Source organism: Stegastes partitus, unplaced genomic scaffold (assembly GCF_000690725.1).
Source record: "Stegastes partitus isolate 25-593 unplaced genomic scaffold, Stegastes_partitus-1.0.2 Scaffold286, whole genome shotgun sequence".
NCBI lineage: Eukaryota > Metazoa > Chordata > Actinopteri > Pomacentridae > Stegastes > Stegastes partitus.
Window position 1 is genome coordinate 278,042 of NW_007578017.1, and position 18,906 is coordinate 296,947.

Here is an 18,906-nt window from a genome sequence, read left to right on the forward strand (position 1 = left end):
GATGGTGTCTTTGGTGTATTAAGTGATTCCTGATCTGTAAACCAGCAGATACAAACCGTGCGGTCCCAGTAATGGTTTGATAAATTAATCATGTCCACAGATGAAATGTGCAGCCATAACACCAGTTTAATCATCACACCTTAAGCAGAAGGCAGATGTTCCCCTGGTAGGCGACAACAATGAAAAAATGATCGTGTGATGCGCTTATTTGAGCAAAGCGGTGAAACATTTAAGCGCTGCATCGATATGCATTAACGTCCTGCTTCACAATAACACAACTATAAATTAAAACACCACCATGGAGCCTAAATACTGCACATTCATTACAAGCAGTCCCGTAGTTACGCTGTAAAACACCCTTTTCACAGCAGACATGTTGACTTGCTACCATATATGTGGGATTAATGATGTTAACGGTGACTGGGCCCCACTGAGCGTCCCAGTGAAACCATGACAGGGAGCCAGTGTGCACAACAACAGGACCACCTCTGAGTGGAATGCAGCCTTCATTAACACACCTGCTACCTTCCTGCTGTGACAAATCAACATTCATTCACCATGAAAGAGCTCTGCGCTGCTACATAGGAGCTGTTTAATTAAAACATGCAGCAAGAGGATGTAAAGGAATGAGTGGTGGTGTGCAGCAGGTGAACACTGCCTCACATTCTGAGTTATCTCGTCTGAGGGAAGAACAACTCTGATCAGCTGTTAGTGTCTTTAAAGGGATTGTTTCTACTGAGTCCATATGAACGGCCCAGTCTGGTAGCATTCATGAGCCTTCAGTGGAAATGTGCTGAAAGCTCTGAGCTGTGGAGATGTTTTCAGACATGACGAAGGCCAATGAGGTTATTTTATGTGTTATTTGTCTGTTGTTTGTCTGCTGTCCTGTTCTGTCCTCTCTCCCATCACCATCACACCAACCAGTCGAGGCAGATGAACCTTCCCTCAGCCTGGTTCTGGTTCCCTGCTGCTGCCAGGAGCTTTTTCAACGAGAATCTTTGGATATTTTTAGGTTTCTCTGTGAGGCGTCTTTACTATGTGAAGACTTGAGATGACTTGTGATGTGAATCGGTACCACGTGAATAAAACTGGATTGAATTCAATGGACAGGAAGCAGGAGGCCTGTATGTTAATGTTGGCTGTACGCAGGGACATATTTTTGTTATAGCTTTTTATTGGGGATGCACGATATATCAGCAACCACGTCGGTATCGGTCGAGATCAGTGTTTTTTTCCCATATATCAGTGTCGGTCAGATGAACAAATTTAGCCGATAATTTTCTAACATCAGCGCCTTCGTCTCTACGTTTGATTTTGCTGCTAATTCACAGATGTTTTTACTTAAATGGTCCTGGACTGAACGTCAAATATGTTTAAATATGTTTCACATTTGTTACGTAATAAAGCCGACTGTGTGTCTTATCTGGGCTTCGTTTGAATAGTTTTCTCACAGTGTTTATTTAAACTCATTCTTCAGTGTGAACAAAAGCTGAATATCGACATCGGTAATATCGGTTATCGGTGATATCGGTTATCGGTGACATCAGAAATCTTAATATCGGATGTCGGTATCGGCCAGAAGTCTTAATATCGTGCATCACTACTTTCTATACATTGCGGTACCAGCTTGCTAAATGGTTAGCATCAGCAGCTTGTAAATGCTAACAGTAGCATCCGTGTTGCGGTTGGCCAGCCGAGGTGTTCTCACAGCTGTTGGCCACTTTGGACACCGAGCATTCATTCCTGTTGAAGGCAGCATAACACCCGGTCAGTGTTGAGCGCGCTCAGTGCGGGTTCATCTCTCCATGAGGATACATCTGGACACACTTTGAGCTAACCGCTGCTGTCAGCGTGCTAACCCAGTCCCAGTGATGTGCCCACATGCTGATGCTTCGCCGGGTTTTCAAGCTCTCCGGGGAATTCAACTTTTGTGTTTTACATCATTCACTGACTGTCATCAGGCCACACTACCTGGCCACCTCTCTGAACCTTTTTCAAGGTAATTCCAGGCAGACTAGTGAATATTCTGTCGCCGTGGGTTCCATGAACACTGCCGGCTGGAGGAGTCACCGGGGCGCCTACATTTTTTTGAGCTTGTTCATTAAAAATCACGGCGCTATTTGCCAAATTTGAGGAGAAACCAGCTGGGCCAAACTAATACCTCTATTTAATGTGAAATGAGAGGTTTCTGGGGGGGATTTCAGCAGCTATGTTCATTATGATAATCATGTTAATCTGAGCCACTGCCAGTTTGTGTGGAATAATAAAGTACGGGAAGAAAAACAGCAGAAAGCCAATCAGCAGGGGACGCTCGTTGGACTCTAAGTACAGGGATTTAACCAGATCCCTGAAAAATAACGCTTTCATTTTCTTAATTTATGGTTAAAGTTTATGATGCCCGACCCGAGGCGGCGGCCATGTTGTTCCCATAATGGCTCTATAACGGTATCAGTGAATCCAGCGACTACAGCCGCATTAGTTACTGGATGCAACATTTTTCAACGCTAACCTCATTATTTTTCTTACATCGTGAGCAGGATGACAGAGTGAATGTGAACCGAAGCCAGGACGTCACAAACAGCAGAGCCAGCAGTGGCTTCACTGCACCAGGCTCCACAGCAGATAATTCATCGGAGCTTTTCCATAGATTGCCTCCTACTGTACAGCACGTCGTTAGAAGTTCACATGCAGAGAAACCACAGGCTGCACAGCCAACGTAAACAGTGATTACTGTAACTCCGGTGGCTTGGTAAAGAGTCCTTGTTGGTACCAACCTGGTGTTTTTCCTGTAAATGTGGCTGCTGTGGAACGACGGGTCGACTCAGGCAAAGCGATGACCTGATCACCTGCAGATTCATCCACATGTCGGTTTGTTTACGTGCATGAGACCGACCGGCGGTTAGTCTGTTTAATAAGGATGATCAAAAAGATCAATGCAACAGCAGACTGTTATGCAAAACTAGTCATAACTATTAACCATGTTTTGCTTTCACAGAGGAAAGAACGAGTTAAATCAAACAGAAAGAGCGACTCGAGGGATGAGCTGAGACAGAAAGCCAATAGGACCCATCCTCAATGTGCCTCAGGACGCTGGTGGCGTTAATGCAGCCACTGAGAGGGAAACGCTTTGCTGCAGAACATGTGACCTGTTGATCGCTGAGAGAAGTCGAGTGATTCCAGCAGCGGACCTACGAGTGCTTATTACTGCGAAATCCTGCAGGTTCACCTTCTCCAAACCGGCTGAAGAAAAGAAAGGCCGGCTGGTCCAAATACTCTTAATTACTACATGAAAAGCTCCACGTCAGGAGTCAGTGTGTCCCACCAGCGTTAAACCACAGCCGAGAGAAGGAACGTACAGTCGAGTCGGATAATCAGCCCAAAGGTGAAACAAATCCAACAATAAACCGCATGTCACATCTGATCATCAGAAGATAGGGTTGGAGCTGTCACCCTGCTTCTCCGTGACACTCTGCATACATGTGGCTTCATACACCTTCACATGACACTGAACTACAGAGTAATTAACAGATATGAGTAACGATCCACCTCCATCACCCTGTGATGTCCCTGTCGCTTCTTCACTCGTGTGTGCAAACTTTTAATTGTTCAGGCAGTTCGTTTAATCAGTTAGAAACAGCATCAATCAGTTTATTTCCATTTCTGATGTCAAACAAGTTGATGCAAATAGAAAACTGACATTCCAGCCAGTTACTGCTTCATTTCTACGACACACAGCAGCCACATGATGGGATTCATGACACATAAAAATAAACCAGAGCTGTGCTGTAATCAAAGTTTCTGATAACTTTATACTGGATGTACCTTCTCGACCTGGTCTCCCGCCAAAAAACGAAAAGAGATTTTAATTTCGAGGGACTTCCAGGTTAAATAAAATAATTAAAACTACTGTAGTTCTGACTTCCACTGAATTCATGGACGAGCAGCTAAAAGCAAAAACCAACTCTGACGGAGACGAAGCCGTCAGAAGCGGCGCGACGCCGACGTCTGGGCTCATAAACTGTGTCGCTGGTGTGGAAGAATAAACATAAAGTTTAAAAGGCATGAATATTTCAGTTTCATCTGCCCGTGTGTGTGTGTCTGTTTATGTGAGCCGAGGCATCTAAAATTAATGGAAATGATTAAGTCTTCACCTTCGCCTGCTGCTGGTGAAGCCGTTACTGTTGTCATCCTTCAAGCCTGAGAGCGTTGGGATGGTTCGTGGCTGCGTGGGCGCCGTGGCGTCGTGGTTTTACTTAAATAACTGATGGGGTGGAAGTCTATATTTATAACTGCCTTGTAACGGCGCTGCTAAATAGCCATTTCTCTCCCCCAAAAGTCTCAGCGTGATTTGCCTCCTCGGGCTGTTTGTACCCACATCTGCATCCCGGCTGGGAGGCGCGAGCATCCTTGGATGTGTTCTGGGTGTTTGCTGGTGACACCACTTGTCATAAACAAACTGCGTCGCTCCAAGTATGTCGCTGAGTCTTGTAGCGGCTCCATGGCAACCGAGTGAGGAAAAAAAAAAAACAACTGACAAAGCGCAGGAAGGTAAACAGGGGCAGAGTTTAGCGCCGCCGCAGCCTCATTTGGCCAAAGGTGGAACAAAGCGCTCCCCCAGCATGCTCTGAGCGGCGCCGCGGTCCGAACAGGGCCGGCTCTTTAAGAGAATTATTTTCCTGTGCGACCTTTACATCCTTGGCATTTGAAACGCTGTACTCAGCCAAAAGAGCATATTTTTGCTGTATTTGTCTGACCCCGGACACAGAGGCAATATTTTTCACAAGTCGCAACCTCCAAGGACCGAAGCCCGACTCAGACAGGGAGAGGAACAAACCTCCTGCATCACAGAAGGACCGGACCTTCAGTACAGAGACCCGAACATGCGTCTGCTGACTGATGATGTTTAACTACCCTCAGCGTGAATCGTACAGCGAGCTGCCGTCTAACGAGTCAAAGCAGCTGAGAGGCCGTCTGAGCTGGACGTCCTCCTGACAGGGAGACGTGAAGCCTTCTAATGTTTGTATGTTTTATTGGCCCGCTTCTCTCTGTTACTGGATTGGCTGCTCGTCCGAACGCTGTTGGCCACCGTTAGCGCCCTCAAACGCCTGCAAAGCCTTAAAGTCACTCTCATTTCAAAGCCAGCTTACTGGCAGTTTCGCAGTTACTTAGAAATTGTAAAAAAATAAATAAATAAAATGCCCATTTTCAATGATTTTTTTGAGAAACCGCGACTCAGCCGAGCTCTGGCAGAGGCGTCTTCTACCAATATTAAAGTTTTGACTCCAAACATGTACACAAAGAAATAAACACACTAATAAATAAAAACAAAGCAGCACTTTGGTCTGAGCGTCTGTTTCCTACAGCTGCTGACTCCATGAAGCTCCTCAGAGTCACGCTGTTCAGTTTAAACATAACCTGAATGTGGCCAGGAGGCAGCAGGACAACATCTTTAAAAACCACAACAACAACAACAACAACAACAACAACAACAACAACAACAACAACAACAACAACAACAACAAAACAGTGTTGGGGTTACCAGAAGCTTCTCTTTTATTTGGCCCTTTTGTCCAGCTAACACACCCCGACTCATCTCTCCGCTGAGACAGAACGGACATTAATTTCCCGTGAACACGTCCATCAAACGTCACCACGAACACGGCGAGTCCTGCGATGATGGAGCATCACGGCGCCGCTCGGATCGATAAGTGTAATAGGATTAGTGACTTTCACGTTTGGAACAACACATAACTGAAAGAAATCATTATAAAGCTGCATAAGGATAAACGAAGCAGTGCAGGCGTAACATCAGGTCAGCCAGGGTGAGGACGCATCCAGTCTCATTTCCTTTGTTTTTCTGGTTTATAATCTTCACTATATTCCCACAAGACAGCTCCACTAACCGCAGCCATCTGAGCAAATATAGAAATATATGAGTCCATGAACGATTTGCATCAAGTTCTGTGAGCATCCAGTGACACCTGATGCCAAATCCTCTCTGTCCTCGGCTGCATTAACGTTTAAAATAAACATGTTTCTCCTGCATCACACGAGGTTTCCGTCAGTCTTTACAGAATGTAAATTAGCTGCATCCTGCTGCATGCTATCAATGAGACCACGTGAGCCCCGCCGCCTCCCTCCTCCTCCTGTGTGCGGTGACTTATTATTTGCTGTATATTGTGTTGGATGCTCTGTCAGATCTATTCCCACAGAAAAAAAAAAATTCCAAGTTTCATTCCAGTGCACAATGGAATAAAGTCAGGTGTGGGCATCCGTGACATCCCAGCTGTGCCGCACAGCAAAGAATCAATACAATCAGTGTGTGAAGAGCAATGAGGCCCCTCAGGACAGCGTGGCGGAGCTGCACTTCAGCAAAACCGCACCGAAAGAAGAACTTCAAAAAGGCCAGTTTATCATTAATTGGGAAACAGCGACATAATTAGTCAATAGAGATACTTTTGTGACCAACTGTTATGCAAATGTTATAATCTAAATGTTCTGGGGCCAACATCAAATGAATAATACATACAAATGTATCGTAGCTGGAGAGGCTAAAACCAATATTCACCGAGAACAATGATCTCATTAAGAGCATAATGCACTGGCTTGTATTTAATGATGGTGTTCTTTCAAAAACTAAATAAATACACGATTGTGTGTCGGTTTGGCTGAACCCGTTGTTATCACGGCGTCGTGTTGAGTTAACGCACCGTGTTTATGGATCTTTACAACATTAATGTATCCTAAACGAATGACAATACATGAGAGAAAACATTTTGTTGTTTTCTCCTCGTCCTGTCCCGTCACTACACACTCCAGCATCATATAAATTCACACACTCTCAGCCGGACCCGTCACGTACTCGGGCCGGGTCCATAAGCATGCTCCTCGTGTGCAGACGCTGGATCCTCGCCTGGTTCAATTCCAGCTCATGGCCAACTGCTGCATTTGCCACTCTCTGACTGTCACTCTCAATAACGGCATAAAGGCCAGAAAAACAGTGAAAAAACAGAAACTTGTCACATTCTCAATCAGAGCATGTCTGTCCTGCTGAAGAGGAAAACATGAAATCATTCCCCATATTGTCTGAACTGGATCCTACGTCCTGTGTGTCTTCTTCTACGGGTCCATTTGACTCATTTTACAGGAACGATATCATTCTCACCACCGAGAGTTAAGTGAAAAGGTTGCTCACATTATAGCCACGAGCATATCTGTGTCTTCATTTATCCCCAGATTGACTTATACCCTCCAATTAAAGAAGGAAAAAACAGCTGTCAGTGAATTAAGTTGACAAGAGCAATAAGAAATAAAAATGTAATGGAAATCAGGACATTGTGAAAGAAATAATTAAAAATAAAATTTAAATTTAAAAAAACAAGCAAACCAGCATGATAGGCCCACTGCTCATCAGCAAAGAGCTGTAATTTGTCCGAGAGAGTTTATTTTACTATTTTTTAAATTATTCTTTTCAACCACAATTCAAAAGCAGTGTCTTATTTCACTAAATTATAATTTAGCAAATTTTTGTGTATTATTACTTTTTTCAGTTTCTAGTTATTTGAGCGACTATTTTGCGTTCTAAGCTGCCGTGTAAATTATATGTATAATCTTAGAGCTAATACCCATTTTAGCCTCTGAAGCAGTTACGGTTGTTTTGTTCTTAATATTTGTTGTATTTGTGAAGCGGTATCCGGCACTTTCAGCTCGAGACACATTTCCTCCGGGACAATAAAGTTCATCTCATCTCATGACACCAAGCAGGTCTGACAAAGCTCCTCTGAACTGGGGCGGACTGGGTTCTGGTCCTACAGGATGAACCCTGATGCGTTCTCTGGACCACAACATTAAAACCAGCTGCTCTGAGGGAGAGTCATGGCTGTGATCTGGTGCAGACTGTACGCTGCTGATTCATCTTCAGCTCAATGAGATTCTCTGAATAAATAAACCTGAAGTGACGAATAATATAAATTATCTTTAAATAAGGTGGAGGCAGGTGACGTACGAACTGCAGCATGTGATGTGATGTTTAAAGGACGTGTTCCTCCTCTGATGCTGCTTTTACATTTAAAACATAAAAAAGAGATTTGATTAGCAGAACGCTGCTGCTGCTGCTGCTGGACTGAATGTTTTTGTTGTTGTTGTTGTTGTTTTTTGCACAAAATGAGCCGTGTACATTCCACCTCCACTGAAATTGCTTTAGGAAGAGATCTCTGACCAATTACAGCATCCAATAAAGCTCTCAGTCTGCAGAGGGGCACGTCAGCAGTGTTTTAGGGAAAAACTAGTGCAGCGGTCCTTTAAAGAGACAAAGGAAAATAATAAAACTGCTCATTTGTTTGAGTTGAACACGAGAGGCTGCTGTCAGCATCCCGTCGTCTCTCAGCGCCGCCAGCCGAGGACACATCTGGAAACCTTAGTTTATGTGACTATAGCACTATTTAACATGGAGGCGGTACAAATCCACACAGACTCCTGAGGGAAACATGTGGCTCTTTAGCTGTTTAATGTTCCCGAGCCAGTTGCTAGCTTTGTCCGTCTGCATAAGGTAATTGGTGATTATCCTCTGGTTGGGTCATCGGTGTGAACAAACCTCTCGCACCAGCAGGAACCGCTCACTAACTTACCCAAACCTTAAACTGTGGCTGGAGGCTCCAGATCAGGGAGACACATTTAATTTGAAAGACTTGCGTAAAAGTGACCAGAGTGACTAGAGTATTATCCTTTTTTTTGTTTTTCTATCCACATTAATAATTTCAGTAAATCTGGGAGGCCTCAAGCTTTGGCTGTTTGGTTGTTTATAATCACTACAGGCTAACTACACGGTATGTACTTCAAATAAAATTAAACAGATCTTCCATCCAGTGGCTTTGGATCCTCTATTAAATTTTAATAGTATCAGTGAAACGCCTCCACCTCTGCCCTCCTATACATACATATATATATGTAATGATTTGTGGGCCCCAAATTGCCGTGCTGGCCCCATAAGCTAAATCAATTGATCATAAGCCAGTAAATAAGTCTTTTTTTCTTTAGCTCGGAGGCATCTTTAATGAGGACGGCGGTTAAAGCAGAACGCACACAGATACTGGGAGTTTTTTTCTGAATATCCTGTGGCGCTAACGGAGCTCGCTCGCAATAATCATTGGACTCTGACTGCATTTACAGACAGCTATAGGAGAAAGCTTTGGCTCGTCCACCCGTCAGGCTACCTGCTATTCATGACAAATAAATTAATAAGTGAAGCCCATTGGCTCTGATCCATACTGATTAAAGGATATTATTCTGGGCGGATGCGGCGGTGAGGATGTGCCACTGTGTTTATCCCGAGTTAAAGCTCATAGCGCAGATGCTTTGTTCTGCGCCGCAGCAGCAGCGGGGAGATAATGTAGACTTTAGTGCTTAAATGTCACACTGGTTCCATGACAGCAGGCATGTCAACTTTTTAAAATGCGCTCTCTTCTTTGGTTCCGTGCGTGACAAGCTGGGACGCTGTCCTTTATGACACTCATACTGGAAGGTAATACAAAAAGGAAAATGTGTCAGTGCAGCTTAACTGTCGAGATGGGGGCTGTGAAAGCAAAGACAAAGCAGCCGCGAGCTCCTCCCAGAGCATCGCTCCTGACAAGGATGAGACATAATGTGGGTACAAGATTGTCACCAGGCAACAAAACGCTGGCGCTAATGGTTTCGCCTATACAAACACTTGAACGTATTGAAACGTGTTGAACTGCGGAGGAGGAGCGACCCGACACAAGCGCATCATCATCACCACAAAGAGGACGACTTCACTTTGTACCACTGTGACATCTTGAGCGAAGAAACTGTCTTGATCACAGATTTTAACATTTATTTCGGGCCTTCACGGCTACTTTCAAAAGCTCAGACACACAGTATTTGTTGTGTGTGTTCTCTGCCTGCTTAACACACTGCTGGTAACCAGATGGTGGAGGCCTGAGGAAGCGTACAGAAGCTCTGCTCCAATCAGAGAAGGTCTGACTTCGACGCGGTCCACCTTTCAACACATGAAGTCATGCTCGCAAACAAGCAGGTGAGGAGAATAAAAGTGAAACTGACGGAGCTGAAGGAGCACGCATGATGTCCATGATGTGTTGGCAGCATGTGAGATCTCTAATAAGTCGTCTCCACAGCCGACGTGTGAAAGCAGAATTATGCAGATCCACTTCCAGCCCTCGTTTCCACATCCACAGATCCTTCCACTGAATAATTCCCACAATATGCAGAGACGGCGCTTCGACGTAAACACGCTGAAACGACGGCACGTTCAGAGATCGCTTCTGTTTTCTGATGAGTCAACAGAAGGGTTGCGTCTCAGTAGGGAGGTGGAGACGGAGGGGAAGGAAAAATAAACGTTACATAATGCAAAAGGCCCAGTCTTTCAGCTCAATAACAAGGCGCTACGCTACATTACCCCCTAAACCTCCATCCTACCGCCGCCGACTCTCACGGGAACCAGACACATTTGTGATACATTTATTTCAATATGGGACTTGCCAGATAAAATACCCTGCAGGATGTTGATAGGCAGCCGGGAACGCACGGCTATAGTTACTGCAGCTTCATCACAGGCACACAGGCTTAATGCACTCCGCCATCCTCAGCAGTGTCTCCACAGGGACCGCAGCAGCTATACTTACACACTCCCAAACGGCCGCACGACTTCAGCAGCTAAGAAATGGGATTCACGTTGCATTCACTGTCACGTTTATTGGTCGGATTAGGAGTTAAATCCAGCTGTGATGTTCGAAGGATTTCACAAAGAAGCAAACAGACAAAAACACTGATTCACTTTTAGCAGAAACCTCACATTAAGCATGTTTGTGCTTTTTATTGTAATAAACAACAAAACTTCTCAAATCGGATTTTTAATATAGTAGGTTATATTATAGCTAATATTCTGTGGTGCCTTCTTGCTTTGTTGAACAGCCATGCTGCTGTAACACCTGAACTTCCTTCTGGGGTTAATAAAGTCAGTCAGTCATGCTGAAACTAAAGATACCAAACATGAGGAAGGTAAACCTGATTCTATGTGGTGTACAAAGACAAACTTAAAGCATGCAGAAATGGTCAAACCAGGCCAAAGACCTCTCAGGGTTAAACTTCTACAATCACAGTAACATGATGAAGGTCACATGGATACGTCAAACAGGAACTAACACACCTGCAGCAACTCTGAATGTGTAAAATATCCACATCCAAACTAACTAAAGTGATGCTGGACAGAATATAATAACGTACTAACTGTCACATTTAGTTCACGATCATTTATTTGCCATATTGGTGAAGAAGTTCTGGTTCTGTGAAACTCTCTCTACACGTGTCCTAGTTTGGGTCAAAGCACCGGCTCGGCTGTTATGAGGCGTCCCTGCAGCAGACAGAGTCCAGTCCGGTGATTCAGAACCATCGAGCTGCCGCCCTAACAACAATACTCCTTTAAAGCATGATTATTGTTGTAATTATTGCTGTCATGGACATTTTTAATCAGCAAAACAAACTCCAGCGCTGACATGAAGTCACCAGATTTGTATTTTTCTTCGAGGCATCGTCTGTAATCGGGACTCTCGCTGCGTCTGATGGATTTATGTAAAACGTTCCCTCCTTGGCCTTGCTCTGGGCTGCGCTAATGCCTGATAAAATATGCCGAGCTATTTACCTTGTTGAATGCTTTACTTTGTCAGTAGCTCGTAGACTATACAGGAAATAAGAATAAGTTGAAAGGGAAGGAATTCGGCCTCCTTCGTGGTCAATAAACGAGCCGCCAAGTGTCAAGACGAGTCACTGGAGGTGGTTCTGATGCATAAAGAATGAATGCATGAAGACAACATGCAGATGGTTTATTCACTGGTTTTCTAAGCAGACTGACACAGCTCCAAGGTAAACATCTGAGATGTTCTGAACACCATGAGACGTATTATTGTGCCATTAAACGGCTCGGTTCATACGGGAGGTCAGTGAATCGATGACTCTCAGCAGCGTGACTATGAGCTAAAGGCGACGCGCCCTGTGCTGGATCATGAAAGACATTTTCTTTATTACTTCTTTTCTCCACAGTTTTTATTTTCCAGCTCTCTGTGGGACACTGATGAACTCGGTGTACAGAGCGAGGGGAGGCGTGGGGGAGGCGGGTGGAGGCGAGCCCTCCTCCGTCGTCCAAGAGGAACAAATGGAGGAACCCCTGAGAGAGGCGTCTTTGAACAGCTCGCCTCCCCAGCGCCTCCAGGACACCGAGATCAACATCAGTGTTGATTGGGTCGAGCCGAGCTGTGGCCGTGAAACACAGCTTCTGTGACCACGTTTCTGAAGTCAGCCACTGACCCCTTTTATTGTCTTTTCCTCCGGGAGTGACAATTCAATCAGAGGATTCACTGGTCTCCATGTCCACCACAGTCACAAAGCTCCTCGTGGCAGCACTACTAAGACCAGCCAAAAGTCCATGAAATCCTTTCCTGGAGGATTCATGAAGGATTTATGTTCTAAGACACTGTTTGTGAGCATGTGGCATCAAAACAGGGAGCAGCTGGAAGCGCTGATGGAAAGAAAACACATTTACAGAAAGCGAAGGACCGTGCCGCTGTATAGTAACGCAGACAGCGTACCAACACCGCCCTGACATTTACACTTGCTTCTTAGCATGATTCACAAACTATGGATGTAATTACTCCACTCTATGCAGACTCTCAGTCCTTCTGCGTTAGCCGCCACCGCTCCAGATGCTACGCTAGCCTCGCAGCAAACGTTTGACCCTTTATGATGCAGACTGCCTGTGATTCAGCCGCTAGTGGAGCCATTTTCATTCTCTAGCTGTTCCTGAAGGCAGCTCGTCTCCTCAATAACCGTCTTGAGCCCGTTCCGTCCCCTGAGACCCGCGGATAAGCCGGCGCCTCCTTTTTCAGCCTCTTGGTATTGCGATCCGAGGCCACCTTCCCTCCACCACACAAGCCCTGAAGATGCAGTGATTACGTCTCCCTGACCGAGCCGGAGCGGGAGGAGAGAGGCCATCAGTGGCACCAACGTTTTTATAAATCCAGGCGACATGGGGGTAACGCATTACCTCGCCTTCCTCTTAAAAATAATAAATTCCTCCGTACGACGCTCAGAATATCCCCGGTCAAATCAAAGCACTGACGGCTGCACACAGCGCTGAAGTTCTGGGCTTTTATTTCAGTTCAGTGAACATCATCCTTTATGAAAGATCCTTTTTTTCCCCTCACAGGTTATTGCAGTCTTTGCTATCATTTAAGGAGGCTGAGTACGTCCCAGTCCCCTCCTCTGTTTGTAGGGCAAAGCTGATCTAATTCCCCTTTCTATCAAAACATAATCCATGATAATGAGCTGTGCCAATTTCCTTGGATGAATATGCAAGGTCTCCTTTCTGCAGGCATTGTAAATAAAATGGTGCCAACATTAATCGAAGTGATAATTAATTGCCTTTTGGAGATTACACGACTTGGCCCACAGCAACTGTGTGGAGGCTACGTTCTATCTGTTGTATTTAAAACACTCGTCACACAGGGCCGGTGAGAGGTCACAGGTGACGGAGAACCCAATCAGAGGATATCAGGAGTCTGCTGGGATCGGCCAACGGGCCTCAGCGTGTCCACTTTCACAGACAGCTCACAGCTATTCCTTGTTTCTCAGGTGCAGATCTGCAGAACCACATTGAAATGTTCTCTAACGTTCTGCTCAGGCCGAGGATCTGGAGGAAAAAGCTTTAAAACCACAGATTTGTTGCACTTGCATGAAGCTGGAGGACGGTCAGATGCAGGTCGAGGTATTCTAACTTCTACGTCCCTGGAGTGGGTCAACTGCCAGAAACACTTGAACCCAACCATCCAGCATCTCAGCGTCTTTCATTAGACCTTCCCTGCTTCTGAAAGGCGTCTCTGAAATCCCACATCGCTGCTCGTAACGCAGGCTTTCAGCTTAACAACAAATTAACTGAAGCTCTTCTTTCCCACAGTCAGAACGTGCTCTCCTCACCAAACACGGCGCAACAGTTTTTCACAGGTTGAGCAGAAAAAATGTGAAAATAAAAAGTCTGCGTGTAAATACTCGGCGTGCCACTTTGAAAACTCCTCTCAGCACTCCCACACCATCTTTCATGGGAATTATGTTGGCACACAAAACACGATGCATGTGGAATAACCAGAGAAAAGAGGCAACAAGCCAAGAGCACAGTATTAGAGGTAGACTGATATATGTGAAGAGCGATGAGCAAAAACTTGCACTTTATCAACAAAACAACTCGAGGGGAAGAGAAGCAGACTTGGCACAATCTCCTTTTTGCCTTTGTAGTCTCGAGGACGCGCTATCCATCCGTCAATCTCCTCCCTATACGTCCCGTTTCGGGTTGGGTGTTGTTTTATCTCCTCCTGCACTGAGGCTGGGAACTCAGCAGACCACCGTGTTGATGCATCCATACGATGGAGAGAATGCAAACAGCCGTGAACATGTTAACAGCCACTAAGTGTGTAATTATATAATTCTGACATAAGCAGCAAGTCCTGTGTTTTTCTGCAACAAGCTGACTTGATGTGTGACCTCTTGCACGTTAGGACGTTAATAATTATCGCACGGTGCGGACAATTTATGCACAGATGCCACAAAAAACCTACACCCAGGAACTGAGTGACAGTAATGAGCAACCTGCGCTGAATGTTGATAATTTGGTTTTGTTGCCTTTTTTTTTTTTTGTCACTTTATGAGTGTGTGGCAGCGACAGTCACGTCATGATTTACGAACGTTCACTCTGCTCAGAATAATGTGAAAGTGCTGCTCTGCTTCTCAGCTAAAGGGAATTATTTATGTCCCAGAGGTGTGTAAATTATAACATTAGGAGAATACTGTCCATGTTCTGTTGTGGAGGTCAGTTAAAAGTTTATATGAAGACAATTTGATTGATCTATTTCTGCTATTTCTATCTCTCTCTCTCTATATATATATATATATATACATATTTGATTTCTTGTGTGCTTTATTCCTTATTTCTATTCATCTTATTATTGTTTCTGTGTAGAACAGATGCACAACACATTTCACTGAGCATCACACCAGCTATAACTGTGTTTGTGACCAATAAAGACCTTGAATCCTTGACAGTAAAATAATCTAATAAAGCATTTTCACTTATTCTCAGAGTAACGCAGCGCTCCCAGTCCTGCACAGAGCAATACTTATTTGCTAAATTAGCAAAAGGTGGCTCAGTGGTTAGCACCGTGGCCTCACAGCCAGAAGGTCACCGGTTGGCGTCCCGGTGAGGACACCCGGGATCTTCCTGCGTGGAGTCTCCATGTTCTCCCCGTGCAGCGTGGGTTCTCTCCGGGTTCTCCGGCTTCCTCCCACAGTCCAGAAACATGCTGAGGTTAATTGGTGATTGTAAATTGTCCGTAGGTGTGAATGTGAGTGTGCTTGGTTGTCTGTCTCTAAGTGTAGCCCTGTGATAGACTGGTTACCTGTCCAGGTGAACCTGCCTTCACCCTGAGTCAGCTGGGATAGACTCCAGCCCCCCTAGTGAGGATTAAGCGGTGTGTAGATAATGGATGGATGTATAAAATGAGGGTGTCCAGTCACTTGGCCTGTGAGTGAGATGGTTTCTATCAGACTCTATAGGCACCAGAAGTTAATTCCTTTTAAAGGACAGCAGGGAGAACATTCCAGGTGATGGCGTGTCATATTAATTTGAAACCGTATTGTTCCCACAGAACTTATCACCAGACACTTATCCTATGTTGCCCTTAAGAAAGCCCGGTATCTCTACCTATATGCCCCGGGGCAGGAGTGAAGCTGACCTTACACGTGTCACATATATGGCTGCAGACACGTTCAGTTCTGTCCAACCACCGAGTCTGCAAGTGTTTGGGCTGCGGTAGGAAATCATCGCTGCCAGAGAAAACCCTCAAAGGCACTGAAGTCCTGACTTTGCCAAGTAGTATTTTGTGTGAATCTTAATATTAAAGCCTTATCCGCTGCAGGATTTAAGGATGGTGTTATGTAGCTTCTGTCAGCGCGGAGAGCAGCAGCTGACAACCGAAATTTACATCAGATACTGTACAACACATCACCGCTGTGACTTTATTCGACAGGATATGCAACTAAGAAAACGTCCACAGTGTTCAGCGGGATGCCAGGTGTACACCTACTTCAACCAAAGTATTGTGAAACACACGGGCTCGTTTGAAGGCAGCTACAAAGCGGCTGTGAGTGAGTTTCATGTTTTCAAAAATGACCACAGCAGCTGTTCTGTGTGACAGAGAAAACCACAGACTTCTGAGAGTGTTTAAGCCTAGAGGGGGATGTTTGATAGAGAAAAAAGGTTACCTCTCTGGTGCAACATCACTTAGCGCATGTTAGTACACGTACATGTGCTGTAAAGGTGACAATCGCAGTCAGATGAGGCGTTATGGCCGAACTCCACATGACAGTCAAGCATTAGTGAGAAATGGATGGATTAATGGACTTACACGTGTGATCGGTTTCGTCTGAGTCGTCGGGGCAGTCGGGCTCGCCGTCGCAGAGCCAGGCCTCGGGGATGCAGGTTTCATGGCTGTGACAGTGAAACTCGCCTACGTCACACAAGATGGCTTCTGGATGGAGTGAGGAGAGGAGAGGGTGGAGAAGGAGACAGAGAAGATGCGGCATGAGGGGATGGAGCTGTGCACACACTTTGCATGTTTCACCAGAAAAACATGGACTGGATGTTCAGGCCTGAGCCGGAGCGTGAGTGGAGACGAGATGGACGTTCTGTATCATCACATGCAGTACACGGTTCTGTTTAAGTCCAAAATCATCAGCATCAGTACATGAAGCTGTATGAACACTTTTACAGGCTGACAATCAGCACCAGCAGCATATCTTTTGCAAACCACATGTTTTTGTCAGAGGAAACCACAAAAACAGGAGAAGGTTCTGCCCAGGCGTTGTGACAGCTCCCCTCCTCTAACGAAGACATGATGTCCTCCGCATGGCGAACTCCTACAAAGCAGTTTGGCCAGTCTGTCCTTATCTCTGGGCCTCCTTGGCGCTGTGCTTTCATTCGCTGGTGGAACCGGGGGACTTCAGTGAAAGCCCAGTCAACTAAAAAGTCATCACAGCCTTTCAACATAGCAAGCATCCATCACGGCGTTGACACGCCGGTAGCTGTGGCGGACTCAGCTCCATCACGCCACACAATGACACCAGCTTCTGCTCAAGAGCCGCCGCCACAATGTGACCCGCCGCTGCCTCTCCTCGGCGCCGGGCAAAAAAACGGTAATTTGCTTCTGAGCTTAGCCCAGAGACAATCAGACAGGCTCTAAGTCCCCCACCTACTCACTCTCTCTATCTCCATCGGGTTTTTTTCTCCCAGTGTGTTCCTAACCCATTAGTGGTGGGAGTGGAGCAAGTGGGAGATCAGGTCTGCCGCGTTTCAACAGTGGGAGTGATAATTCAACGCACCAGTGCTCCCTGCCCCGGCACCCTCCAGCAAATTCACTACCCAGGGACAAATCTGAAAAGGTCAAACATCTCATCCATTCTGCCTCTTCTATTCCCACTGATGCAATACATCTGAAATCTTACCATTTAAATCAAGGTCCCTTTGAAATATTCAGAGTCTGTTTTTTAAGGAGGAACATTCCTGACATTGCTCACGAAAGCCTTCAGACTAAAAAAAATGAAAAATATGAACAATATGCACGTTGAGCCGGATAAACACAGCGTGTCAAGGTGGTCCTCTGCAGTCGGCCATCAGCGCTGCTTTGCCTCTAAGCAGTGAAATAGTTCAGATTTAGTTTGTCTCTCTACTTTTTGCTAAAACCAGATTCTTGGCTGCAGTCAAATGTTCTGAAACAACAACATGATCTCGAGCAAAACATGACGTCACCTGTTTAGAGAACATCACATGAACATAACGACATGATGGACGGGTTTGACGGTAAAACACTGACATTTATCCTCAGAAACAGCAGCTTTCATTTCACATCAAAAACAGCTCATGTCATCTTTTAATATACGTATACGCAGAATAAGTGAACCGACTGCAGCTATCTGCACCGAACGGCATCAATAAACCCTCGCCGGGCCCGAGGATGGTTGAGGCATGCTCAGTTCGCTGGAGTCTCTAAAGGGAAGTCTCCTACACCTTTAATGCTGAATTGATTACCATTGAAAAGCAGAGGACTGGTGACAGAAGGGCCATTTCCTCAGCAAGTGAGGGAAGCCATGAAAGAAGCCGTGGCCGGCCCTCCGAGCGGCCCAGTTACCTCCTGATATTCCACCTCCTTTCATGCCACTTCATCTTCAAAGCTAAGGGGGCAAATATGAGCAAAGCAAATGACCTCTTATGTCAATTCATCTCTGCCTTCTTCTTCTTTACCAAACAGCTTCTCCCTGACAGGCTGCAGCAGCGCCGGCAGCTGTTGGGGGACAAAACCGGGACAAGCACGGTACCGAGAGAAAGAACCCGCTCCATGGTTCTTTTGTTCCTCGTCCGTATACGGCAGCATTTGCATCAGAAAGCTGCATAAGGGTGTAGTATTACACAGCACTATATATTTAACAGATAAGCTCATACCAACATCAAAAGAGTGGTGAGGAAAAGAATAGAAAGTTAAAAAAAAAAAAAAAAGGCACCAGCCGCTTTCTATAAGTGGAAAAACAGCCAAACTGGTCCCATTACCATAACAGTGGGAAACGCACAGTGGCACTCAGCCGGCCACATTATCATGAGCTTCATTCCTGACACCCAACAGCCACCGCTGGCACAACACTGTGGCTCATTAAAGCCACTGAGCCTTTGAAATGTGCCAGATTTTCAAAAGAACAAAGAGTTATTTGGAGGCAGGCAGACAGGGAAGACAGTTTGCAAATCTGCAAAAGCAAGACCCGCCAGCAGTCTTCGCAGCGTAT

The 18,906-nt window shown here is 45.5% G+C and overlaps 1 protein-coding gene across 1 annotated transcript in view; it reads right to left on the reverse strand.

Moving 5' to 3' along the window:
* The window catches only part of lrp1bb (low density lipoprotein receptor-related protein 1Bb), a 187,997-nt gene extending 169,528 nt beyond the window's left edge, over positions 1-18,469 (reverse strand). The window contains exons 1-2 of the mRNA XM_008282795.1: positions 18,448-18,469; positions 16,482-16,604 (exon numbers count right to left, since the gene is read on the reverse strand). Of these exons, the coding sequence (XP_008281017.1) occupies positions 16,482-16,604; positions 18,448-18,469 (145 nt within the window). The remainder of the gene's footprint in view (positions 1-16,481; positions 16,605-18,447) is intronic.
* Positions 18,470-18,906: the final 437 nt, after the last annotated feature.